The sequence below is a fragment of the Lutjanus erythropterus genome, chromosome 17, assembly GCF_056507025.1.
Source record: "Lutjanus erythropterus isolate fLutEry1 chromosome 17, fLutEry1.hap2, whole genome shotgun sequence".
Classification (NCBI taxonomy): Eukaryota; Metazoa; Chordata; class Actinopteri; order Lutjaniformes; family Lutjanidae; genus Lutjanus; species Lutjanus erythropterus.
Window position 1 is genome coordinate 26446082 of NC_139333.1, and position 20445 is coordinate 26466526.

At 38.5% G+C, this 20445-nt stretch overlaps 1 protein-coding gene across 1 annotated transcript; it reads left to right on the plus strand.

Moving 5' to 3' along the window:
• Positions 1-503: 503 nt before the first annotated feature.
• On the plus strand, positions 504-19495 carry ttll6 (tubulin tyrosine ligase-like family, member 6). The gene is given in 17 exon segments (XM_084741330.1): positions 504-604; positions 3021-3190; positions 7042-7191; positions 7422-7462; positions 8270-8388; positions 8867-8997; positions 9092-9248; positions 9396-9539; positions 10757-10842; positions 10926-11151; positions 11399-11577; positions 11690-11878; positions 13329-13494; positions 13851-14168; positions 14634-14699; positions 17093-17234; positions 19236-19495. Coding segments are annotated over 15 exon segments (2373 nt in total). The 5' UTR covers positions 504-604; positions 3021-3190; position 7042.
• The last annotated feature ends 950 nt before the right edge of the window (positions 19496-20445 follow it).

A 20445-nucleotide genomic window follows, 5' to 3' on the forward strand; every position in this document is an offset into this window, starting at 1 on the left:
CACCGAGCACCTTCTTTGATGAGGTTTTGACCAAAAGGTGTAGCAACATGCTTAAAAAGATTAGACTGCACAGAGCACAGGTACTTTTCTTTAATTTGTGCTTTAGTGTGGAGGTACACGTTTTATTTTAGATTAATATATTTATTTTTATCAACAGCAAAGTCCCTTGTAAAAATAATAATATTAGAAGAAAACTTTTACTGCTATGAACATATGGTTTTAAACATTTAGTTTAATAAAGATAAAATTATATATTTGCAAACATATACCTATCAAAGCAGAATTATCTGTTTATAATGTAATATGTAACTTGGAAGCCGCCTAAACTCCAAGGTGCACCTGTGGATTAATCTGGAGCTGTATCTTTTCTCATCGATGAGCCAACAACCAATCCGAGGCGAGAATTTTCACACTCCCGTCTCGTGATTGGCTGGAGCCGGAAATGGGACGTTCCATGTGAAAGGCAGGGCGCGTGTGTGACTGGTTGATTCATGTTTACATTCGTAGGTAACGGCTACTCTGCGCGTGAAGAAGAGACTCCAGCACGACCCGGCAACAGAAACAACATTACTAAAGGCTGCCCTGTTAGTTTTACCGGCCAAGAGTAAGAGGACACATTTTTTTCCTAACTGTAATGTCAAGTTTATAACGTTTTTAGTCGTTTTCAAGTTGAATGTCAAAGTCTGTTGCTGGCGTGAGATTGCTCTCTCTAAGGAGGAAGTCAGCATTCCGTTACCATAGCAACAGCTCGGCACATATAGCTAGCTATAGGTTATGATGTTAGCTGCCAGGTTTAGCTTGATTTTTAAGGACACAAACTCACGGAAACGTTCTTATTGTGTCGTTTATAAAGAGGTGTTATGTCGTGATGAGTGAAATTGTAATTTCAAGATGTTTGTTAATTGTGGCTTTAACGAGAAAACTCATAAACGTTGAGATAGACTGTTGTATTTAATTACTACGAGATTCACGAGATGTAGCGTTAGTTAGGTTTAGATGTGGAAATCATATTTAAAAGCAAAGGTGGAGGAAGTAATCAGAATTGAAAGACTGCATATTATTATGTATTATGTTATTGGATTATTAAATTTGATGCATTAGTGTGTTCAGCAATGCATTTTACTATTAGAGTTTCTTAAGGGTGACCTGATTTTGTGTACTTTTGATCAGTTCAATATAAATTGTATTTAAGTAACAAGTGCAGTATTTCCCTCTCAAAAGGTATATGTGCAGCATTGTAATTCTGTGGTAGTTTAACTACATTCAAATCTCAGACGTTGTTTCAGTACTTAAGATAACTACTTTGGGTCATGTTGTTTAGGTAATTGATTACAAGCTGCATATTTGTTGTAGTCTCCTGACAACTTTACCATTCAGTAAAGCACTATACCACAGCTCATTGGTCACAGTTGTGATTTAATGACAATCACCGACTAATTAGAGCTGCAACTGATTATTACTTTTATAGTCTGATATCAGTCAACTATTCTCTTTCTCAATCAATCTGAGTGTCAGTTCAGTTTTACCTCTGGGTATGAGATTCCAGACTCAGATTGTGATAATTTAATGCAGTTTAACTATTTTTTGAAAGTAGTTTTAGTTTGACAAGCCATTTTTTGAGAGTAGTCACTTTGACTACCTTCACTGCGAAATAGATATAAATATGACATGAAAAGATGTGAAAGAACACTAAAACCAGTGAAAAGAACAGTTATTTTCTCATTACTTTTTGCATAGCAAATTATTTTGTTTACTGAGCTATGCTTTTATCTGCATTTTCATCAAATTTAGTAAGTGAGCCCAAACTTTTAAACGTTTTGCCCTGTCAGGTGTTTATATAAAGTTACATAATAACAGAGAGCTGTTTGTCCAGGAGCTTATCAATATTTTGGTACTCACCAGTCAGGAACCATTACTGGTTTCATACCAGTTATTGATACCCATCCCTAATGGCACAACAAATTAGAAAACCATATTCAAAACTTCCTTTAGATTAATGGCAATTGCTGATCTTGTAGGTCATACTTTAAAAACAAATCACTAAGAGCAACAATTTGTGTATCCAATTCACAAAGCTGTAGTTATTTAGAGACAAGAAAAAGCAACATAGCAGGTTGCCTTTCGTGTTTAGTAATACACCTGGGACATTGGCATTACATATGCATAAGAGAAAAGAGTGCACAAATGTCTTATACCCACACTTATTATCTCTCTGTAAACAACATTGTCACATCGAATTATAATTGCCCTGCTCTGTATTTCTATTAGAGCTCATGTTGTCATTGTAACACTCTTTCTCACAAACACAAAATGTTTGTATAAATACCTGCAAATTCATAAACAGCCATGACTTGTCAAGTCAGCAACTGACTGACATCAGTGCTGAAAGCTTTGTGGGTGATCTGTAAAGCCTCACAAGAAAAACAAAGCGTAGATAAGTGAGTTAGGAAGGGTGTAAGATGTCAACTATTGATTAATTAATGTTGATTGGCTGATTAATCAAGATTGTAGCCATGCCGAGGTTGGTGATTTTGTGCTATTCTTCAATGTCATTATTATCTATTTTATTCTATTACTTGTCTACTGTTTGACCAGCGTTTCTCCTTGTGCACATGCACCATTTTTAATGTCTTCAATGGAAGGCTACGCTTCAACAGAAGCTACTCCATTTCAACTTGGCTAAGAAGACAGATGTCCAGCTTGTTCACTTACACACCGCCCACTGCCAAGGTGGCGCTTTTCAGCACAGATTTAAATTTAACAACTCGAGGTGATGAAAAACACTTCTCCTATTTCAGTGAACAAATATCAGGGATTATCCCTCTCCACTTGCTCCCTGCTGAGGTCTCCTGCTCATTTTCTCTCCATCATGTCAAGAGGGATCAGGTGTTTGTCCCCACAGCTTCTAATTGGTCACCAGATCCACCGCTGGGCCTGTTGCTTGAGTGTGTAAGTCAATCTGAACTGAGCCATCCTTGTGATGATACAAATCTACTCTTCTTCTTCTTTTTTTTTTTAAGACTCCAGAGGCAGACGGTACACAAGGTCGAGATGTGGTTCATTGGTTTGCCCGCTGAAGAGTGTGACAGCGTCTTAAAGGGCTCTTGAGACAAAGATTCGTGTATCAAAGACGTGTGGAGCGGCATCTTCCAACACCATTGTCCTCACAAATGTAGGCTTAACAGTGCAGGTGAGTAAGAGACATTTTTCAGTTGAGGACTGTGAAACTTGAGAGTGAACAGTGTTGCAGATTTAAGAGGTACTAATAGCTAAAACTTATGCAGTCATTTTTTGAGAATATTTTTTATTGACATACAACACTTGTACATAAAGTGAGTTTCACATATTATATGTATATACATCATCCATTTATATTTGTCTGAAATGCCCTTTTGTGAAATGTATAACAAACACAGGAGAAAATAAAAACAAAAACAGTGAAACTATGCACAGTTAGGGGTTGATCTTTTCCCAACACGACACAAATAATTCCAATTTATGGTTAACATATGCTGCTATCTTCTCTATTTTATAAATGTCCATGGTAATGTCCATCCATGCATTGAATGTTGCACTCTCCTGTGACAAAAACTTATGCAGTCATGATGACACAGCATCACTGCAGAGGTGTCTCCTAGATTTAATTCACCAGCACCTTGAATTAATCAAATCAACACTTCACTAAAACAGTTGAAATGAAAATTGAATGTTATAACTTTCATGAAGGCAGGACTTTTTGCAGACTGCATTAGTTTTTTTATTAGCCACGTGCATCTAATACACTAGCGGCAGAAGGTGTTGCATCACTTGCAGGATGAATTTGTTAAATAATAATTAGTTAGTCAACAGAAAATTATCTAACTCTGAATTATTTAATAATCTACATCTGGGGTTTTCAAAGTCTCAGGCTGCGGGCCTCCCCTCAAACAAAGCTTGGGAAAAGGTGCCCCACCTGTAGTTTACTTGCTTAGTTTTGCTCAATTCCTGGATGAATATGGGATCATGGTTAAGTTATTTGATCCGGAAGACACTCAAAAATTGAACCAAGATAACTCCATATTGCTGTTTTTTTCAAAACTTCAGACTACACCAGATACAAGAAAATTATCTGTCCTAAGGCATTTATTACTTTCTTACTCTGGGAAAGTGGAAAAAAATGTAAAATAATCCAATACTGTATCTCTGAAGTATATCTTTAATTAAATTGCACACATTTAGGCTACTATATGTGATCCCCTTTTGATAAATAATGTAATAACGAATGTCATTTCCATTTGCTGAACCTCCACAGAAACTGTCTGAAGCCCCCCAGGGGAGGTGCACTTCCCACTTTGAAAATCTCTCATTTAAGTAATTTAACTACAAATAGAGTTTTTTTTTTCTTTTTTTGAATATGTGCACAACTGCCACTTGAATGTGCAAAGATTTTCTTACATCATTGCAAATTGAATACCTTTGCGTTTTCAGGCTGTTGACAAAATTAGCAGTTTTAAAATGTCTTTGCTCTTTGGTGACTTGTATTGGGCACTTTTGTAGCTATGGTTAACTTCATGTTTATATTTCAAACAATAATTTAATTTAAAAAAAGAAAAAAGATGATAAAAATATTTAATTAATAATTAATTTGAGAATTTTAGAAATCTTTTTTTTTTAAGTTAAGAAGAAACATGCTGATACATCATTGCAGCCTCGTGTAAGAGGATCTGCGTCCTCTGTAGATATAAATGGCCCATTCTAAGATAACAAAAACACAAGGGTTCTTATTTTGAGGTGATTATTCACTCATGAAAACATACTTTAGAGTATCAGACACAATTTCTGCCATAATCTGCCAATAAATCTGTAAGATCTTACATGCTAGACCTTTAAAGGTTTACATTACATTAATGAAGCAGACACTTTTATCTAAAATGCATTAAAATAAGTGAGTTTAACTTCCGAAACAACAAGAGTTGTTATTGAATGTTATGTAAGGATACTGAGCAGTTAATAAAGTCTGTCATACTGAACCGAGGCATTGTTTGCAGCGGACAGATAAAACAAAGGTGTTACTCATGTGTACCTGTTGTGGTTGCACGCCGCGGGAGAACCTTGGAGAAATCCTTTGCGGGGCCGTAACTGTATCCGGGCTGAGGTCAGCGGGGCGTCTCGACCCAGTGTAAAGCTCACAGTTCAGGGCCAGGATTATCCAGATCATTGGATCAGAATACTGTTACCTAGCACCGTAACCTCCCACTGTGTACCTGGGATGTCCCTCCTTACTGCCACCACCACCCCAGTATTCAGTCACGATCATTACCAGGAATTAACTTGAACTCACCTTCACCCTTACAAGACACCAGATAGGAGGCAGAGGCGAACAGCTGAGACGCTGCTGTGACGATTGCTGGACTCCCTGCCAGGCTCAGAGTGCAGACGGATATTAACAGAAGAAGAACGCACAAGTGGAACAAAACTTCATTCTGATGAACTTTAGATATTAGGCATGCCAGCAGGCGGCAGAGCTCTATGCATGGTAATGTCAGTCAGTGGGTCCACCACTTGTGACATAAATATCAACAGCTATCAAATGGATTGACATTAAAGTTTTTACAGACATTCGTGGTCCCCAGAGGATGAATCCTAAAGACTTTTCCTCTCATGGCATCATGAGGTTCCTTTTTCTGGGTTAGAGTGAAACATCTCAACAGCTCTTAAATGTTTGCTATGAAATTTATTTTCACAAAATATAATGCCATTTTAACAACAAAGCCTTTCTGGTCTTTGTGAAACTTCAAATGTCAAAAAAAGTTCTAAGTTGTTGCATCCCCGTCTGACCCTCAAGTTTTGCATGCTGCAGTCTTTTTTTGTTGACCCCTGTGTAGTTTTTTCACTTGATTAAAAATATCTTTGGTATCATTTTTCCAAGTGGAGCTCAGTCAGGTAAAGTCTGTTCTTCATGGTTCTTTCCTGCAAAGTGATGACATGCTGTCAGATTGGTTCAAACATAGTGGATCTGGGGAGTTAAGTGTCAGTGTGCTGACAATGAATTGCATTGTCAGTTGATTCAAGAAATGGATTAGTTGATTCGTGGCACACTTTTGTCTTGTGAAGCTAACCATTCATTCTAAATTGCGTACTTTTTCTTTTTACTTTCAGTATGTACTGCAGCTGCTGTTACAAAGTACACACTGTTGCACACAGCATGCATATGTTTGAGACTTGTGTGGTCACATTTTAAAAATGCTTTTAGTGTAAACAGTAGCACAGTAGTAGTAACGGTAAAAAGGCATGATACATGGTTAGTGTTAAAAGTGATACTAGGCTATAAAATACCAAATATGTATTGTACTGTGTTTAGCAAAACTGACAGGGAAAAATATACACAAGGACCGATATCTTGTTGATTGGTGGTAACCAAGAAGGTTCTTACTCTAAGACCTTGGTGGGACATTGTTGAAGATACATGATATTGAAAGGCTCAAACATGTTCTAAGAATTCAATAGAATTTATTGAAAAATATTGACAGTAGACAGCTTATGAAACCCATCACAAGGACATTATTAACACTGTCATATAAAGAATGGGAACACTGAGATATTTACAGTCATAAATAGTATATTGTTTATCTCACTGATGCTGCTTGCGGTGTTCCTTTTGTACCAACATTATGAAAAGCAATAAAATATAAGTTCTAGTTGGTGTTAGAGTTAATTCTCCTTCACTATTGTTGCACTATTATCCACTATTTGTGTATCCGTCCTGCCACAATAACTCTTGAATGCCACTGTGCAACAATGTGCTGACAGCTAGAGCACTCACCTGATGAGAGAAATGGAAACGGAAACATGACTCCATGCGCGCACTTACAGCATGTACTTTGTTCTGTTTGATTGAATTTCATTGTGTGGCTGTGCAGCACGTCCCATTAAAAACACGCCATTTAAATGAGTAAATGAGTGTTAAAAATGGAATGAAATTTGTTTCTGTGTCGACACTGTCACATAAGCTTTTTGTGAAATGTAAAATTAGCACATTTGTCTTTGTTTGTGCACATGCAGGATGGGTCTACCTGTGGACAGCCCAGACAGAAATGATGATGCACGTAAATATGAGCAGCAGGGAGAAGAAGAGGGGGGTGAAAGCCAAACCGAAGTCTGCACCCGCAACCCGCCACCCATCATCAAGAAGAGGAGAAAAGGCAAGAAGAGGTACTTAACTTCTGGATCTCCTCCATTTGCACTTCTACAGTTATTTCCCATCACAGGTATATTACTGCTGACAGTTATGATTTTATAACTTTGTCCTAGAGGCTCTTAAGGTTTTTGTTTCCTCACTTGTCCTCATTGTTTGGGAAAGGAAGATGAGCGTAACAACACATTTGTAGGACCTTACAGCAAAGCAGATGTCTGTCCCTCTTTTTGTGTCTCTTCTCTTCCAGATGACTGTGGATCAACCTCACCAACTGCAAATATGAAAGTGGTATGTTAATAAATATTTATTATTATGTTATTTAATGCAGAAAGTATATATTACTGTACTTTATTACTCTACTGCAGTAGAAGTATCTGAATATGCAAACCACTAGTTATGCTACATGGCCAAAAGTATGTGGACACCCTTGTTCACTCCACTGCATTTCAGGGTTTGGGATTTTAATGCTACAACCTACAAAAGATATTTTGAACAGCTGTGAGCTTCCAACTCTGTGACAGTTGTCAACATGACATTCGGCTTCATGCAGCAACATTCTCTTAAATTGTCTCTTATATTTTCTCTTAACTTCTTGTTAAGAGACAAAATAAGAGAAGTCAGCTGTGTATTTCTTTTTGTAGTATCATGCATAACTAGCTGCATGATCTAATGATAATAATTGATTAATAATTAAATCCAAACTTATCAGAAAACTGAACACTTGAGCAAACATCAGCAGGACAGGAACTACCAAAAAAAAAAAAATCTGCTTACATGTTTAATGACTTATATTGTACTGCAGTCGGCCACCAGAGGGCGATTGAGATGGTTTGGCTTCACTTACAGGGAGCTGACACACATCTTTATATGTGTCATCATTTGGTCCTGATGTTCTTGTGGTTGCATGGGAGTAAACGCCTGCAGCCAAGTTCAACATCTGGTGGAAAGCCTGAAACCAGAAGAGCGAATCTTTGGCTGGCCACATACTTGTTGGCAGTGTTGTTGTGTGCAGTTTCTTTTTTACAAACACATGCATTTCAGTGATAAACACACACACACTCATCAGGGTAACTCTGTGTTGTTGGTTTGTCTCAGTGCGGCGTGCTGCTCGTAGATACGGCCTCAGAGAGTCAGTGGAGGGTGAAGACTGGACACTGTTTTGGACTGACTGCTCTGTGTCTTTAGACCGTGTTAAGAACATGAAGCGTTACCAGGTATTCCACCGAATTTTCCCACACCAAAATATTCACATTACTGCCATCCTCATAAAAGGCTAATTAAACTTAAACGAATCATGGGGGACCAGTGATTCTGCTCTGTTGAATTGTAATATCTTTCTATGTAATTTAAATTCCTCCGTTCAATCTGCCTACCTGTGAAATAATAAAAAATGTAGATTTCCACTGAGAGTATGAGATTGCATAATTTTTCCAGGGCACAGTATTCACAGCTCATAACAGTTTCTCAGTTCAAGTAATCAATTTGTAATTTAATTGGGTAATTCAGTGCAGGAACTGTTCAGCACCAACAATTCTTCTCTGCATGAATAAGGTGGATCGGGTTATTTTGTCATGTCTAACTTAGACTATGAATACTCTTATGCATAAAAATACTGTATATAATCCCTGTGTCGACAGTCCTCGTATGCCCACAGAATACCTTTATCTATACCTCTACCTCATGTCTTTGCAGAAAATAAACCATTTCCCAGGGATGAGCGAAATCTGCCGCAAAGATTTACTGGCAAGAAACATGAACCGTATGCTCAAGCTTTTTCCTAGAGACTACAATATCTTCCCCAGAACGTGGTGCCTTCCTGCAGAGTCAGTTTGTGTTTTTTCACTGTGATTTAGCTCTTTTATTTAGTTTTTCTCTGTGTCCTTACACTCTAACTCCTTCTCCGATTGTACTTTGCAGTTACAGTGACTTCCAAGCTTACACCAGGGCCAAAAAAGGCAAGACATATATTTGTAAGCCAGATACCGGTTGCCAAGGAAAAGGCATCTTCATCACCAAGTCGAGTAAAGACATTCAACCTGGAGAACACATGATCTGCCAGGTTTACATCTCCAGGGTGAGGGTCTGTTAAACAGCACATACAGCAGAAAAGCACACAAACACACACACACACACACACACACACACACACACACACACACACACACACACACACACACACACACACACACTTTACACATCATGTTTTTCATTCCCTCCTCAGCCTTTCATAATTGACGGATACAAGTTTGACCTGCGTATTTATGTGCTGGTGACGTCATGTGACCCATTCAGCATATTCATGTTCAAGGAGGGACTGGCTCGCTTCTGTACCACCAAGTACAATGAACCAACACACAGCAATGTGGTAAGAAACATTACAGTCTAAGTCTTCTTTTTTTAATAATTACTATCATCTATTTATTAGTATTGTCTCTGTTTTGGAAAAAATAACTTTACAAAAGAAAAGATTTGTTCTAGTGAAGAGTGGGACTATTAAATTCTTAATAGCCTACACTCTTCCTGTCATATGTATATTTCAGTTTCTAATTGTACTGTAATTGTACTATTGTACTGTAATTGTCTGTTGTTTTTTAGACCTATATCGTTATGTCCTCACTGTCATGAGTGCTATGCCAATTAACTGCCTGTATTAATTAAATATTACCAGTGAATTTAAACAGAATAGTAGCCTTCATGTATCAGTCTGTACTGTCTCTTTTAGCCTGGTGTTTGACTGCACTGTGTAGAAAAAGAATGGAGTTCACAGTCACAGTTTGAGCATTTGACCTGTTTAGATGCACTCTGAGTGCCAATCAGCTGAGCTGACAGCGCACTGGATGCACTGGTTGTTGTGCACATACCGCTGCAGCAGCTTATGTGTGTGTGTTTGAGAGAGAGACAGGAGTGGACTATGCATGCAGTGTTTTTGTAAGTTCTTAATTACTTACTCAGAGTGCTGCTTTGTCACTTGAACCACCTGGCTGAATTTAGTTATTTATTTTCTAAAAAGTCGACCCACATCCTGCAGGTCTGTTGATCCGTGCATCACTAGGCTACCATACCACATAATTAGACCAGAATCAGTGTTCCACTCGGAGGTTCAGTGAACTGAACCGACTCACCACAGAATGACTACATCAGAAATCTGTGTAACCAGCGTAGGTAGTTACTGGTGCCGGCTTCATAACCACAGCAAGCCGTGCAGATAAACTGGTGATGTCTGGACGCATAAATCTGATCTGATCACTTGATGATCAACAGTGAAGACAGTCTGTCTCAAAGATTTGAGTTAAGAAACAATTCTGAGTTGCCTGCAGGCTGAACCATACAGCAGAAACCAATTACATTTTGCAATTTTTGTGTAAAATATTGATTGTTTGATTATTAAAATTGCTGCAGATTAATCTTTTCAGATTAATTTTTGCAGCTTGAATAACAACCTGCCAGTGTTGACTGCAGTTCAAAAGCCTAAGTTTTATGAGGCAGGCTGTTCCAAAACCTGTATATGTCCTGCGTGTATTACTGTATATTTCTTTCTTGTATATGATGTATCTTCTTCTCCCCTTGTCTTTCTCACATCAGGATGATGTGTGCATGCATCTCACAAACTACTCCATCAACAAGAACAGCGAGAACTTTGTCCGTGACGAGGACACTGGCAGCAAACGGTAAATACCTAAAAATCCTTGTTGGTGTCATATTATTAATACTCTTGGAATACTTAATCTGCTGTTTTTTTTTCATCCCCCAGAAAGCTGTCTACCCTGAACAAGCTCCTGGAGTCCATCAGTTGTAACACAGAAAAGATGTGGAATGACATTGAGGACATGATCATAAAGACTCTGATCTCTGCTCATCCCATCCTCAAGCACAATTATCACACGTGCTTCCCCAACCACACCACCGGGAGTGCCTGCTTCGAGATCCTGGGTTTCGATGTGCTGCTGGATCACCGGCTCAGACCCTGGGTGCTGGAGGTGAAAGACCACAACGCTCTTCATATCTTGAGCATCATTTTATCACTTAAATAAAATTCAGCCTTGGCATCTTTTGGAACTTAAAGATCTCCTCTAGAATTTTAAAATAAATGTCTGTTTTTTTAAACAGCTACTCGCTGCACAGCATGAGTTTGTCAAAAGGGTTGAAATGTTACTCATGAAATCTATGATCTTTGTAGACCTCTAAATCAGTCAGTATATCTGTCTCTGTGTTGTCTGTGTCCAGGTGAATCACTCCCCAAGTTTTACCACCGACTCACCGCTGGACCGTGAGGTGAAGGACGCGTTGTTGTATGACACCCTGGTCCTCATCAACTTGGGCGCCTGCGACCGTCGCAAGATCACCAAAGAGGAGCGGCGCAGGGTGAAAGACAGGCTGCAGCAAAACAGCTCCAGAGAGGCCAGGTAGGGTTCTATCAGATGTAAATGACACCCAGTCATACGTGCCTCCTGTAGACATATGCAGGTGACCATTACTCTGTGTGTGTGTGTGCGTGTGTGTGTGTTTTACCACCAGGTCAGAGGAGCTGCGTCAGTGCCAGGCAGCCACGGTGGAGCAGATGGAAAGGTATGAGGCCAAACACCTGGGAGGCTTCAAGAGGATCTTTCCCAGGGAGGACGGAGAGAAATACGACAAGTACTTTAAACACAGCAGCTCGCTGTTCCAGGAGACCGCAGCGTCCAAGGCCAGAGAGGAGTGTGCCAGGTACCCGCAGTACGCTTTCACCACACTCGATACAACCCAGTAAAGAGGATAGGCTGTTATCATGTAGTCCACACAGAAACAGTGGAAAAGTAAAAGCAGCAGGGGGTTCACTGCATTTAATCTGCTCAATTGCCACTTTAGGGGACAAAGAACACAAACTGAACTTGAAGCTACATTTAAACTACATAAGGTTGTGCATAACACAAGTTATATGGGTTGTTATTAAATTCAACATTGCTGGTGCTGAAATGATTAAAAGGTGACTCGATCTGCGTTCTTTTCTGGGTTTTTTCCAAATGGAAACTCCCACTCAGCTGTTAACAAAAGGTAGTGACTTAAGCGCATCGATGCTCTCCCCTCCCCTCCCTCAGTGTAGGGGTTTTATATGTAGCAACATCGTCATGCAGAAACCTACGTCAGCTCACGTGGGAAAATGTTTTTAGAAGGGTTTGGCAAAACAACAACAGATGTTGCAGAGACGTGTGTGAAGCCTATCTGTGTTCTCCATAACCTCCTGTGGAGGACGACCCAGGCAGCGGCAGTCAGGGGGAACATCCCGGTGGGTGACGGGGAGCTACTGTCAGGTCTGGGAAGACTTGCTGCCAACAACTCAGCAAGAGACGCTGTCACTGTTAGGGAGACCTTCACAGCCTGCTTCTCTGCCGAGGGAACTGAGAGACGCCACATATTGCACAAGCACTCCCAAAACATCTCTTTTAAGAGCAACCCACACATTATTATTGAGCAAAATGACCATGATATGTCACCAGAGATTAAGGAAACATGTAAAGTCGAAATACTCACTTCTCTGACAGCAATGCTAGAATTGCAGCATCCTTTGAAATTTCTATTCTGGTCAGTAACTTGTGTTATTGTTTGCCCGTTTCACATCAATTAGAGTTCACATTATTGCAGAATGTTCTCTGAGTGAATAAGTGTCTGTTTACGAGTCATAAGAAATCATTAATCTTTTAGAAGGAGTTAATGTTTGTAACAATTAAACAGTATGTTAATGGAGTGGCAGGGAGAAGGCAGACAGTCGCTGAACTCCAGAGTGTGTATTTTCAGAGCAGTGGGCTTTTGTTTTCAGGATAATAGCCTTAACTTCACATCAACAGAGAACTGACTCATCCTCGCTTGTTATTGTCAAATTATAATGTCGCACTCCTGCAGAGTTCCTGCAGCCTGCCACAGCTTCTTGAGTCTTGGGAGGAGGATGCAGAGAGGAGCAACTTACTTCATATGAAAAAGGATTTTAGTCTATTTAACGTGCCATTTATGGCTCCAACTTGCTATCCAGAATGACATTTTTGACATGCAATAATTACATATTGCTCCTTTAAAAAATATGAAGGAATTAAGAGGTAGTTAATTATTCTGATTACGAAAGTTCATGTGACTTAAAATCAGAGAGAGATGCTAAAGTTTCTGTGTTTATTTCTATGTTTAGGCAACAGCTGCAGGAGCTGCGTCTGAAGCAGGAGCAGAAGGAGAGAGACCAGAAAGGAGGCCGGAGGAGAGACTTTCAGGGGGAGACGGCAGGGGAGAGGGTCAAACCAGTCAAACGAGCACAAACACAACCTCCCAGCTCAAAGTGTGACCGTGACCCGCTGCTGGTGAGCCTGTCTTTTCGAGTCATTGAAGATGAGGTGCCTGCATGAAACCACAAGAGGGAGTCAAACAGCTTCTAACCTATGATGAATGGTTCATATTCTGGCTGACCCCTTTGAGTAAATGTACTCTTACACCATTTTAAATTAGCTAGAATAATACTCCTGCAGATCATTTTTATTGGGTGTCTCTCATTTCAAATTCAAATATCTTTTATTGTCAAGACAGGAAAAACAAACAGTGTTATCGAGGTTATTCAGTGACAGTAATTGCAAATATATTGTGAATGCATACTGGTGGCTACATATACAGTGAGGCAATAAAAACAAATTGAATCAAATGTCTCTCTGTTTCTCTGCAGCTGCCTCTGTCCAGGGTGTCGGTGGATCCTGAGGCTGCAGAAGTCAAAGAGGAGAAGCAGCAGGAGGAGGAGGAGGAGGAGGAGGCGAAGGAGGAGGAGGAGGAGGAGGAGGAGGCGAAGGATGCAGACATGGAGGAGCAGGAGCGGGTCAATGCACTCCTCCAGAGGAAGAAAATGCTGCAGGAACTGGGGTTGGTGGAGCAGATCCAGCAGCTGCTGCGGGGTCGGATAGAAGGAAGGGGAGTCCTGCAGGACGCCAAGGACGCCTACGCCCACCAGCAGAGCAAGCAGGCTCATCAAAGACAACCGCAGACAAAGGTAAGACCTAACCACAGGTAGGTCTCAATATTCACTTGTTTGTTGTGGGTTAAAGCTACTACAAGGAGTTATTAACTGGTTATGACACAGTTTCAATTTACTACTGGAGCCTCTGTGTGAACTACATAAACAAATGAGACCCTCAGAGAGAAGATTGGCTGTTTCTATATACTGTAGATGTTCTTTATGGCTGCCACCGGGTCAGATTCACCTTGAAATTAGATTAAACGAGCCTGTGTTTATATTTCCCTGTCAAAGTTACTGCGGGTTATGCATTAGCCAGTTAATTTTTTTATTTAGATAATTATTTCCTAATGTTTATTTTGAGGTTATTATAATACTGCTTTTGTCCACAGGTGGCACCAAAATCAACACAATATGAAAGTTCGTTGTAGTAGCTTTAAATTATAATAATTTTGCTTTAATTTAGCCTACACTCACTGTACTGTTTTTCTCTTATTTTAGTTTGACTCTTTGACACAGATTTCACAAAGGACAAAGCAGCAGGTCTGCATCCAGACGTCACGACAGGTACGTCACCGGAGATACACCAATAATCTAATACTTTGTTCCCAAATCTGATTTCTTTGAAGAATCTAGGACTGTACGGTTCCTTACCATTCCTTTAATTTAAAAGAAAACAAAAAATAATCAATTCAACACAGGTTTCACACAGCAGCTGGAAATCCTTTAAAACACTTGAATTTTAATGTAGTGTTTTCAAGGTTTGAAAAACGCTTGGATTTTGGATGAAGTGCTTTGAACTGATTGAAATTTCTGTTGCATTACTTTCCAGATAAATCACTGTCTGGCTGAAGAGTTTGATTTTTAGATAAAGAAATAAAATAAGTCAGATATTGGCTCAGTCAAGTTGTATAAGATGCTGCTTAAAGACAAGTGACACATTTTAAAACGTGAAAGTTCATTTTGTTTTCCTTTAGTTTGTCACCCTTGTGTAGCATCCTATCACAAAATATATTTTTGGTTGTTTACAGCACAGTAACATCTGATTTAATGTGATGAAGTAAAATAATCATTTTGAGTAGATGTGTATTTGTTCATGTAATTTACCACAGCTGTAAGGTTCTGGAAAAGCTTAAAATGCACCTCCACGGTTCTTTGAATTCTCTGAATTTGTCTTTGGAAAAGGTGCAGGAGCCCTGAGAACATCAAAAATTGTCTGTGCTGCGTTTTTGCTCATCATTTCCAAAGAAAAGAAAAAGAAAGAATATTTTCATTGTTGTTTCATTGTTTTGCAGGTTCACCCTCGCAGGGCTGCAATGAATGTGTAATTCTATGATCAATTAATCTGCTGATTATCTTAATCGTTCATAATATTTAAAATCTGATTACCATTTTGGATCTTTTGTACTTTTTCTGTATTGAATGTCCTGTCTGTCTGTAACTTTGTTTCGTATTGCTGCTGTTGTTTTGACCAGTCCTCACTTGAAAATGAGACTTCATGTCTCAATGAAATTATCTATTTAAATAAAGCTTAAATAAAATGCATTTTATATAAAAAGTTTTTTAAAAACTAGTCAAAATATGCCCATGATAATGTTTTCAGTTAGCTTACTTTGTCTGACCAACGACTGATCGGTTAATCGATTATTAATCAACAGTTAAATTAATCACCAACTAATTTGAGAATTGATTAATCGTGTTGAGTAATCTTTTTAAAGAAACAAATGTCCAGATGCCCTATTTTTAGCTTTTCACATATAAATATTTTCTGGTTTAGTCCTCTGTGACAGGAAACTGAATATCTTCGTGTTGTGGACCAAACAAGACATTTCAGAATGTAATTGATAATAAAACAAATTGTCAGTTGCAACCTGTAACAGCCCCAAACCTAAAAGCATTAAATTTAGTGGCATGTATGACAAAGAAAGCAACAAATTCTCACATTTCAGAGGCTGACATCAAAGAATATTTGACAGTGTTACTTGGAAATGGACTGAAACAAATAATCTGTTATCAAATTAGCTGCAGATTGATTATCTTTTGATTAACTAATAAATCAACTAGTCGGTGCAGCTCTACAAACAACTAGTATTATTCAAGTTTTGCACAGGATTATGTGTGAGAGAAATGTTTTCACAATAAAACTTTAGTTTCTCTAAGAGGCAAAGCAATACATAAAAACTCTCTATATGAACACCTGACTTCTCTATAGAGTTTTATTGATGCTGTTGGATACTGGTGCTTTATTTTATTTTATTTATTTAAATGTGTATTTATATAAGCACAAAAGTCTTGTTTAGTCTTTATCTTCTTAATTAATTTAGCTCTGCTGTCCTTGTTCTTCACAGATATGTCTAATATTATATGTCCTTCTTGAGTACAATTTAAAAAAACAAAGTCAGATTCATGCGTCCAATAAAGCCGATTCTGATCATGTAGTTCAGTTAGTTTTACTGCAAAATTGCCAGTTTTAACTCTGAACACAGACTTTGGGGGTGGAGGGGACTGGTCCTTCTGAATATTTAGAACATGTGCACTTGTCTCCCTCAATAAAAACTTTTTATTTAGTGCATTATATTCCATTACACTTTGAATTGTCCCTTGATACCTGATTTTTTGTTTTCCTTTATTTAAATAAAGACATTCCCACCATAAATTGATGCAGAAAAGGCACAAATTGTTGCATAAATAATCAGCAGTTCATGTTCATTTTAATTTCAAATTGTAGAGGGCTTTGACCAGTGCTCTATGACTGGAGGTCAAATCGTAATATTAAAAAATAATGTTGAGTGAAGAATATAAACTTGTTGATGTTTTGGCTCTTTGTCAGTGATTGTGTAACGCCCAGGCTGTTCAGATGAGAAGCGCAGCGGTGAATATTACCGATAATTTGCCGTACTAATGAAGTCATCATGCAGAAGGATTAAAAATGACATAATATCTTCGCCGTATTATTGCAGCACATCCACTCCCACATGACTCAGCAGCGCCTGTTCAGGCCCACGATGGAGCAGAGGAGCCTGAACGAGTCTGAGCCCGAGAGCCACAACAGAGCAGGAGAGACACGAAGGACCGCCAGCGCCCAGCGGATACCCTGGACAGGTAGACACGTCTACACACTCTGCACACCCTCGTGAGATTGTGGATGATTGTGGATTTTTTTCTTTGGTTCTTTCTTGAGCTTTTCAAAGAGTTTCACAAGCTCTGCTTTGAGCTTTTTTGTCACCTGCACAGTCAGTGTTAAGTTATTGTTTTTTTAATGTTTTGTTTGTCCAAAATATATATTACGAACAACATATTAAAGGTTGTGTGTTCTAAAAGTAAATGTAGCTGTAAGAAAATAAAACTGGCATGTGGTGTTAAACAAAAATTGCCTCATAAAATTAAATTAGTTTTAAGTGGAAAAAATATGACGAAATAACAATTATTCCCATCTGTTGATTGTTTTCTCAATCAGTAAATTAGTTGTTTGGCCTATAACTTGTCAGAAAAAGGTGAAAAATGTTGATCACTGCTTCCCCAAAGCTAAAAGTGATGTCCTCAAATGTCTTGTTTTGTCCACAGCACAAAGATATTCAGTTTCCTATCAGAGAGGAGGAAAGAAACCAAAAAATACTCATATTTGAGAAGCTGAAATATAGAGAATCATAGCTGCAATAGAGAATTTTGACTTTTTTTTCTTAAAAATGACTCAAACATAAAATAAAATAGTTGGCGATTAATCTAATAGTTGACAACAAATTGATTTATTGTTGCTGTTCTAATCAAAATGCTTCCTTACTGTCGACATCACGTCTCTTACAAAAAGATTAACATCATTCAACTTCAATAATTACTCTTAATTGTAGCCTACTATTAATTTAGATAGAAAACGTGTTTTGCTCTGTCTTGTTTTGTATAAGTAGATGGTGTGAATTTTATTTGATATTATAAAATCACAAAGAAAGTTTCCAGAAATATAAACATGTAATTAAAATAATTAAATTAATAATAAGGTACAATTAAGAGCAATTATTGAATCTGAATTATATTAACCTTTGTGTAATGACACAATGGACACAATAAGGAGATATTTTAGTTACAGCAGCAACGATTAACTATTTTGATAATCGTTTAATAAGTTTGAATAATTGTGTTAAGACATTAATAGTCAAAATTCTCTGATTTCAGCTTCTTAAATGTAAATATTTTCTGGTTTCTTTTCTCCTCTCTGACAGTAAACTGAATATTTATGGGTTGTGGACAAAACAAGACATTTGAGGACGTCATCTTGAGCTGTGATCAACATTTTTCACCATTTTCTGACATTTTATGGACCAAACAACTATTTGTTTAATCAAGAAAATAACTGATGGATTAATTGACAATGAAAATACTCCTTAATCACCATTAGAGCTGCAATGATTAATCAGTTGGTTGTCAACTAATAAATTAATTCAAACTATTTTGATAATCGATTGATCAGATTGATTTTTTTTTAAGTAAAAAATTATTTTATTCCACTTGTGCTGCAACTAGTGATTATTTTCATTATCAATTCATCTGTTGATTATTTTCTGAATTAATCAGTCATTTGTTTGGTCAATAAAATGTCACAAAATAGAGAAAAACTTTAATCACTGTTTCCCAAATGTCATACTGTGACAGCAGACTAAAGAGACCAGAAAATATTCACATTTAAGAAGCTGAAATTGGAGAATTTGGATATTTTTTCTTCAAAAAATGCTCAAAACAATCAATTGATTAATTAATATAACAGTCATAGTCAATTAAGCGATAAATCATTGCAGTTTTGCAGCTTTTTAAATATATTATCTAGTTTCTTTACACCTCTATGACAGTAAACTGAATATCTTTGGGTTTTGGACAAAACGAGACATTTGAGTTCATCATCTTGGACTTTAAAAAAAACACCAGTCAATATTTTTCACCATCTTCTGTGAGTGATTAATCCAGAAAATAATTGACAGATATTTTTGAAGAGTCAAATTCTCTAAATTCCAGCTTTTTAAACACCAGAAACACCATCAAACTCCACAGCCTTGTTGTTGTCCTGTGGATTTTAGTTCCCAGGTGTCAGTCTGTCTGTCTGTCTCCTGACAGTCACCGGCTCTCTGGCTCTCCGGCAGGACACCAGGAGCAGCTCCTACACCGACGCCCGGTCTCGTCCCAGCATCCCTGTCATGAACCACGTCCTCCACGGAGGCCCGCGCTGCACTGCCCTCGTGTCCCACGACCCCGCCGCCCTGCAGAGCCTGTTCGTCATCTCCACCCGCGCCCCCATGGTCAGGAGGCCTGCTTTCTCTCAAGTCGTCCGCAACTCGTCCCGCAGAGTCCCTCAGCAGCACGGTAAAGGCCAGTGAAGAGCTGCTGCTGCTGGATTCACACAGCTGTAGAGAGGGTTTAAACTGTGAAAATACAGAAACACACTGTGCCTGTGATGAATGTTTTATGTCTGTGGACAGATTTCATACCGGGACACCTGCAGTTTACGCTGCGTGCCACTATAAAGGCCCAAACGCACTAAAAGCGGTAATTGAAGCTCCAGTGGTGCACTGCGGGCTGCAGATCTGAAATGCCAACACCACAGAACCAGCATCATTTCTTCTATGTATCTCTATTTCTTCAGTATTATTATTGATAATAATAGTTTATTTCTTTAATAAAATATCTCATCACCTCATCTTTTTTCATGTCAGTCTGTATAAAGACTAAACTGTGCGATTTAAGGCAGCAGGATCATTTACATCAGTTTCCCTTTGACTGTTAGCAGAAAGCAAAGTGAACACCAGCATGTACCGAGGAGGAGAAGAAGGAGAAGGAGAGACCGATTCTGGACACGTTTTAATCTGGTTTACAATAATCCAGCGCAGTGACAGATGTTTCATGGACGAGATGAGCATCTGTCTGTCATTTCTCTGGTCTGTATAAACCACAGAACGGTACGCTAACATCCGGATTCATGATAAAAAAAAAAAGTTGCCTTCTCTTCCCTAAGTAATTAAGTGATAATTCAGGTGTTGTTGCAGCAGCTTCAGCTCTCGCTCCTGTAGCGTCCATGCCTTCATTTATTCCAGTCCTCACCTGAAGCTCCACAATCCAAACAAGTTCGGAACAGGAGCACTGATGCGCGTAAAGATGCTGTCAGTGCCGCCATTTTTTAAAACACTGGATGTAACGTCAGACGCTTTTAGTGCGTTTTGGGCCAAAACCTCCAGCGCTACAGAAAACAACATCGTGGTTTTTGAAGTTTTTCTACTGTGACCTCAGATACATGTGATATTGTGCTCATACAGACCTCACTTACAGTGCC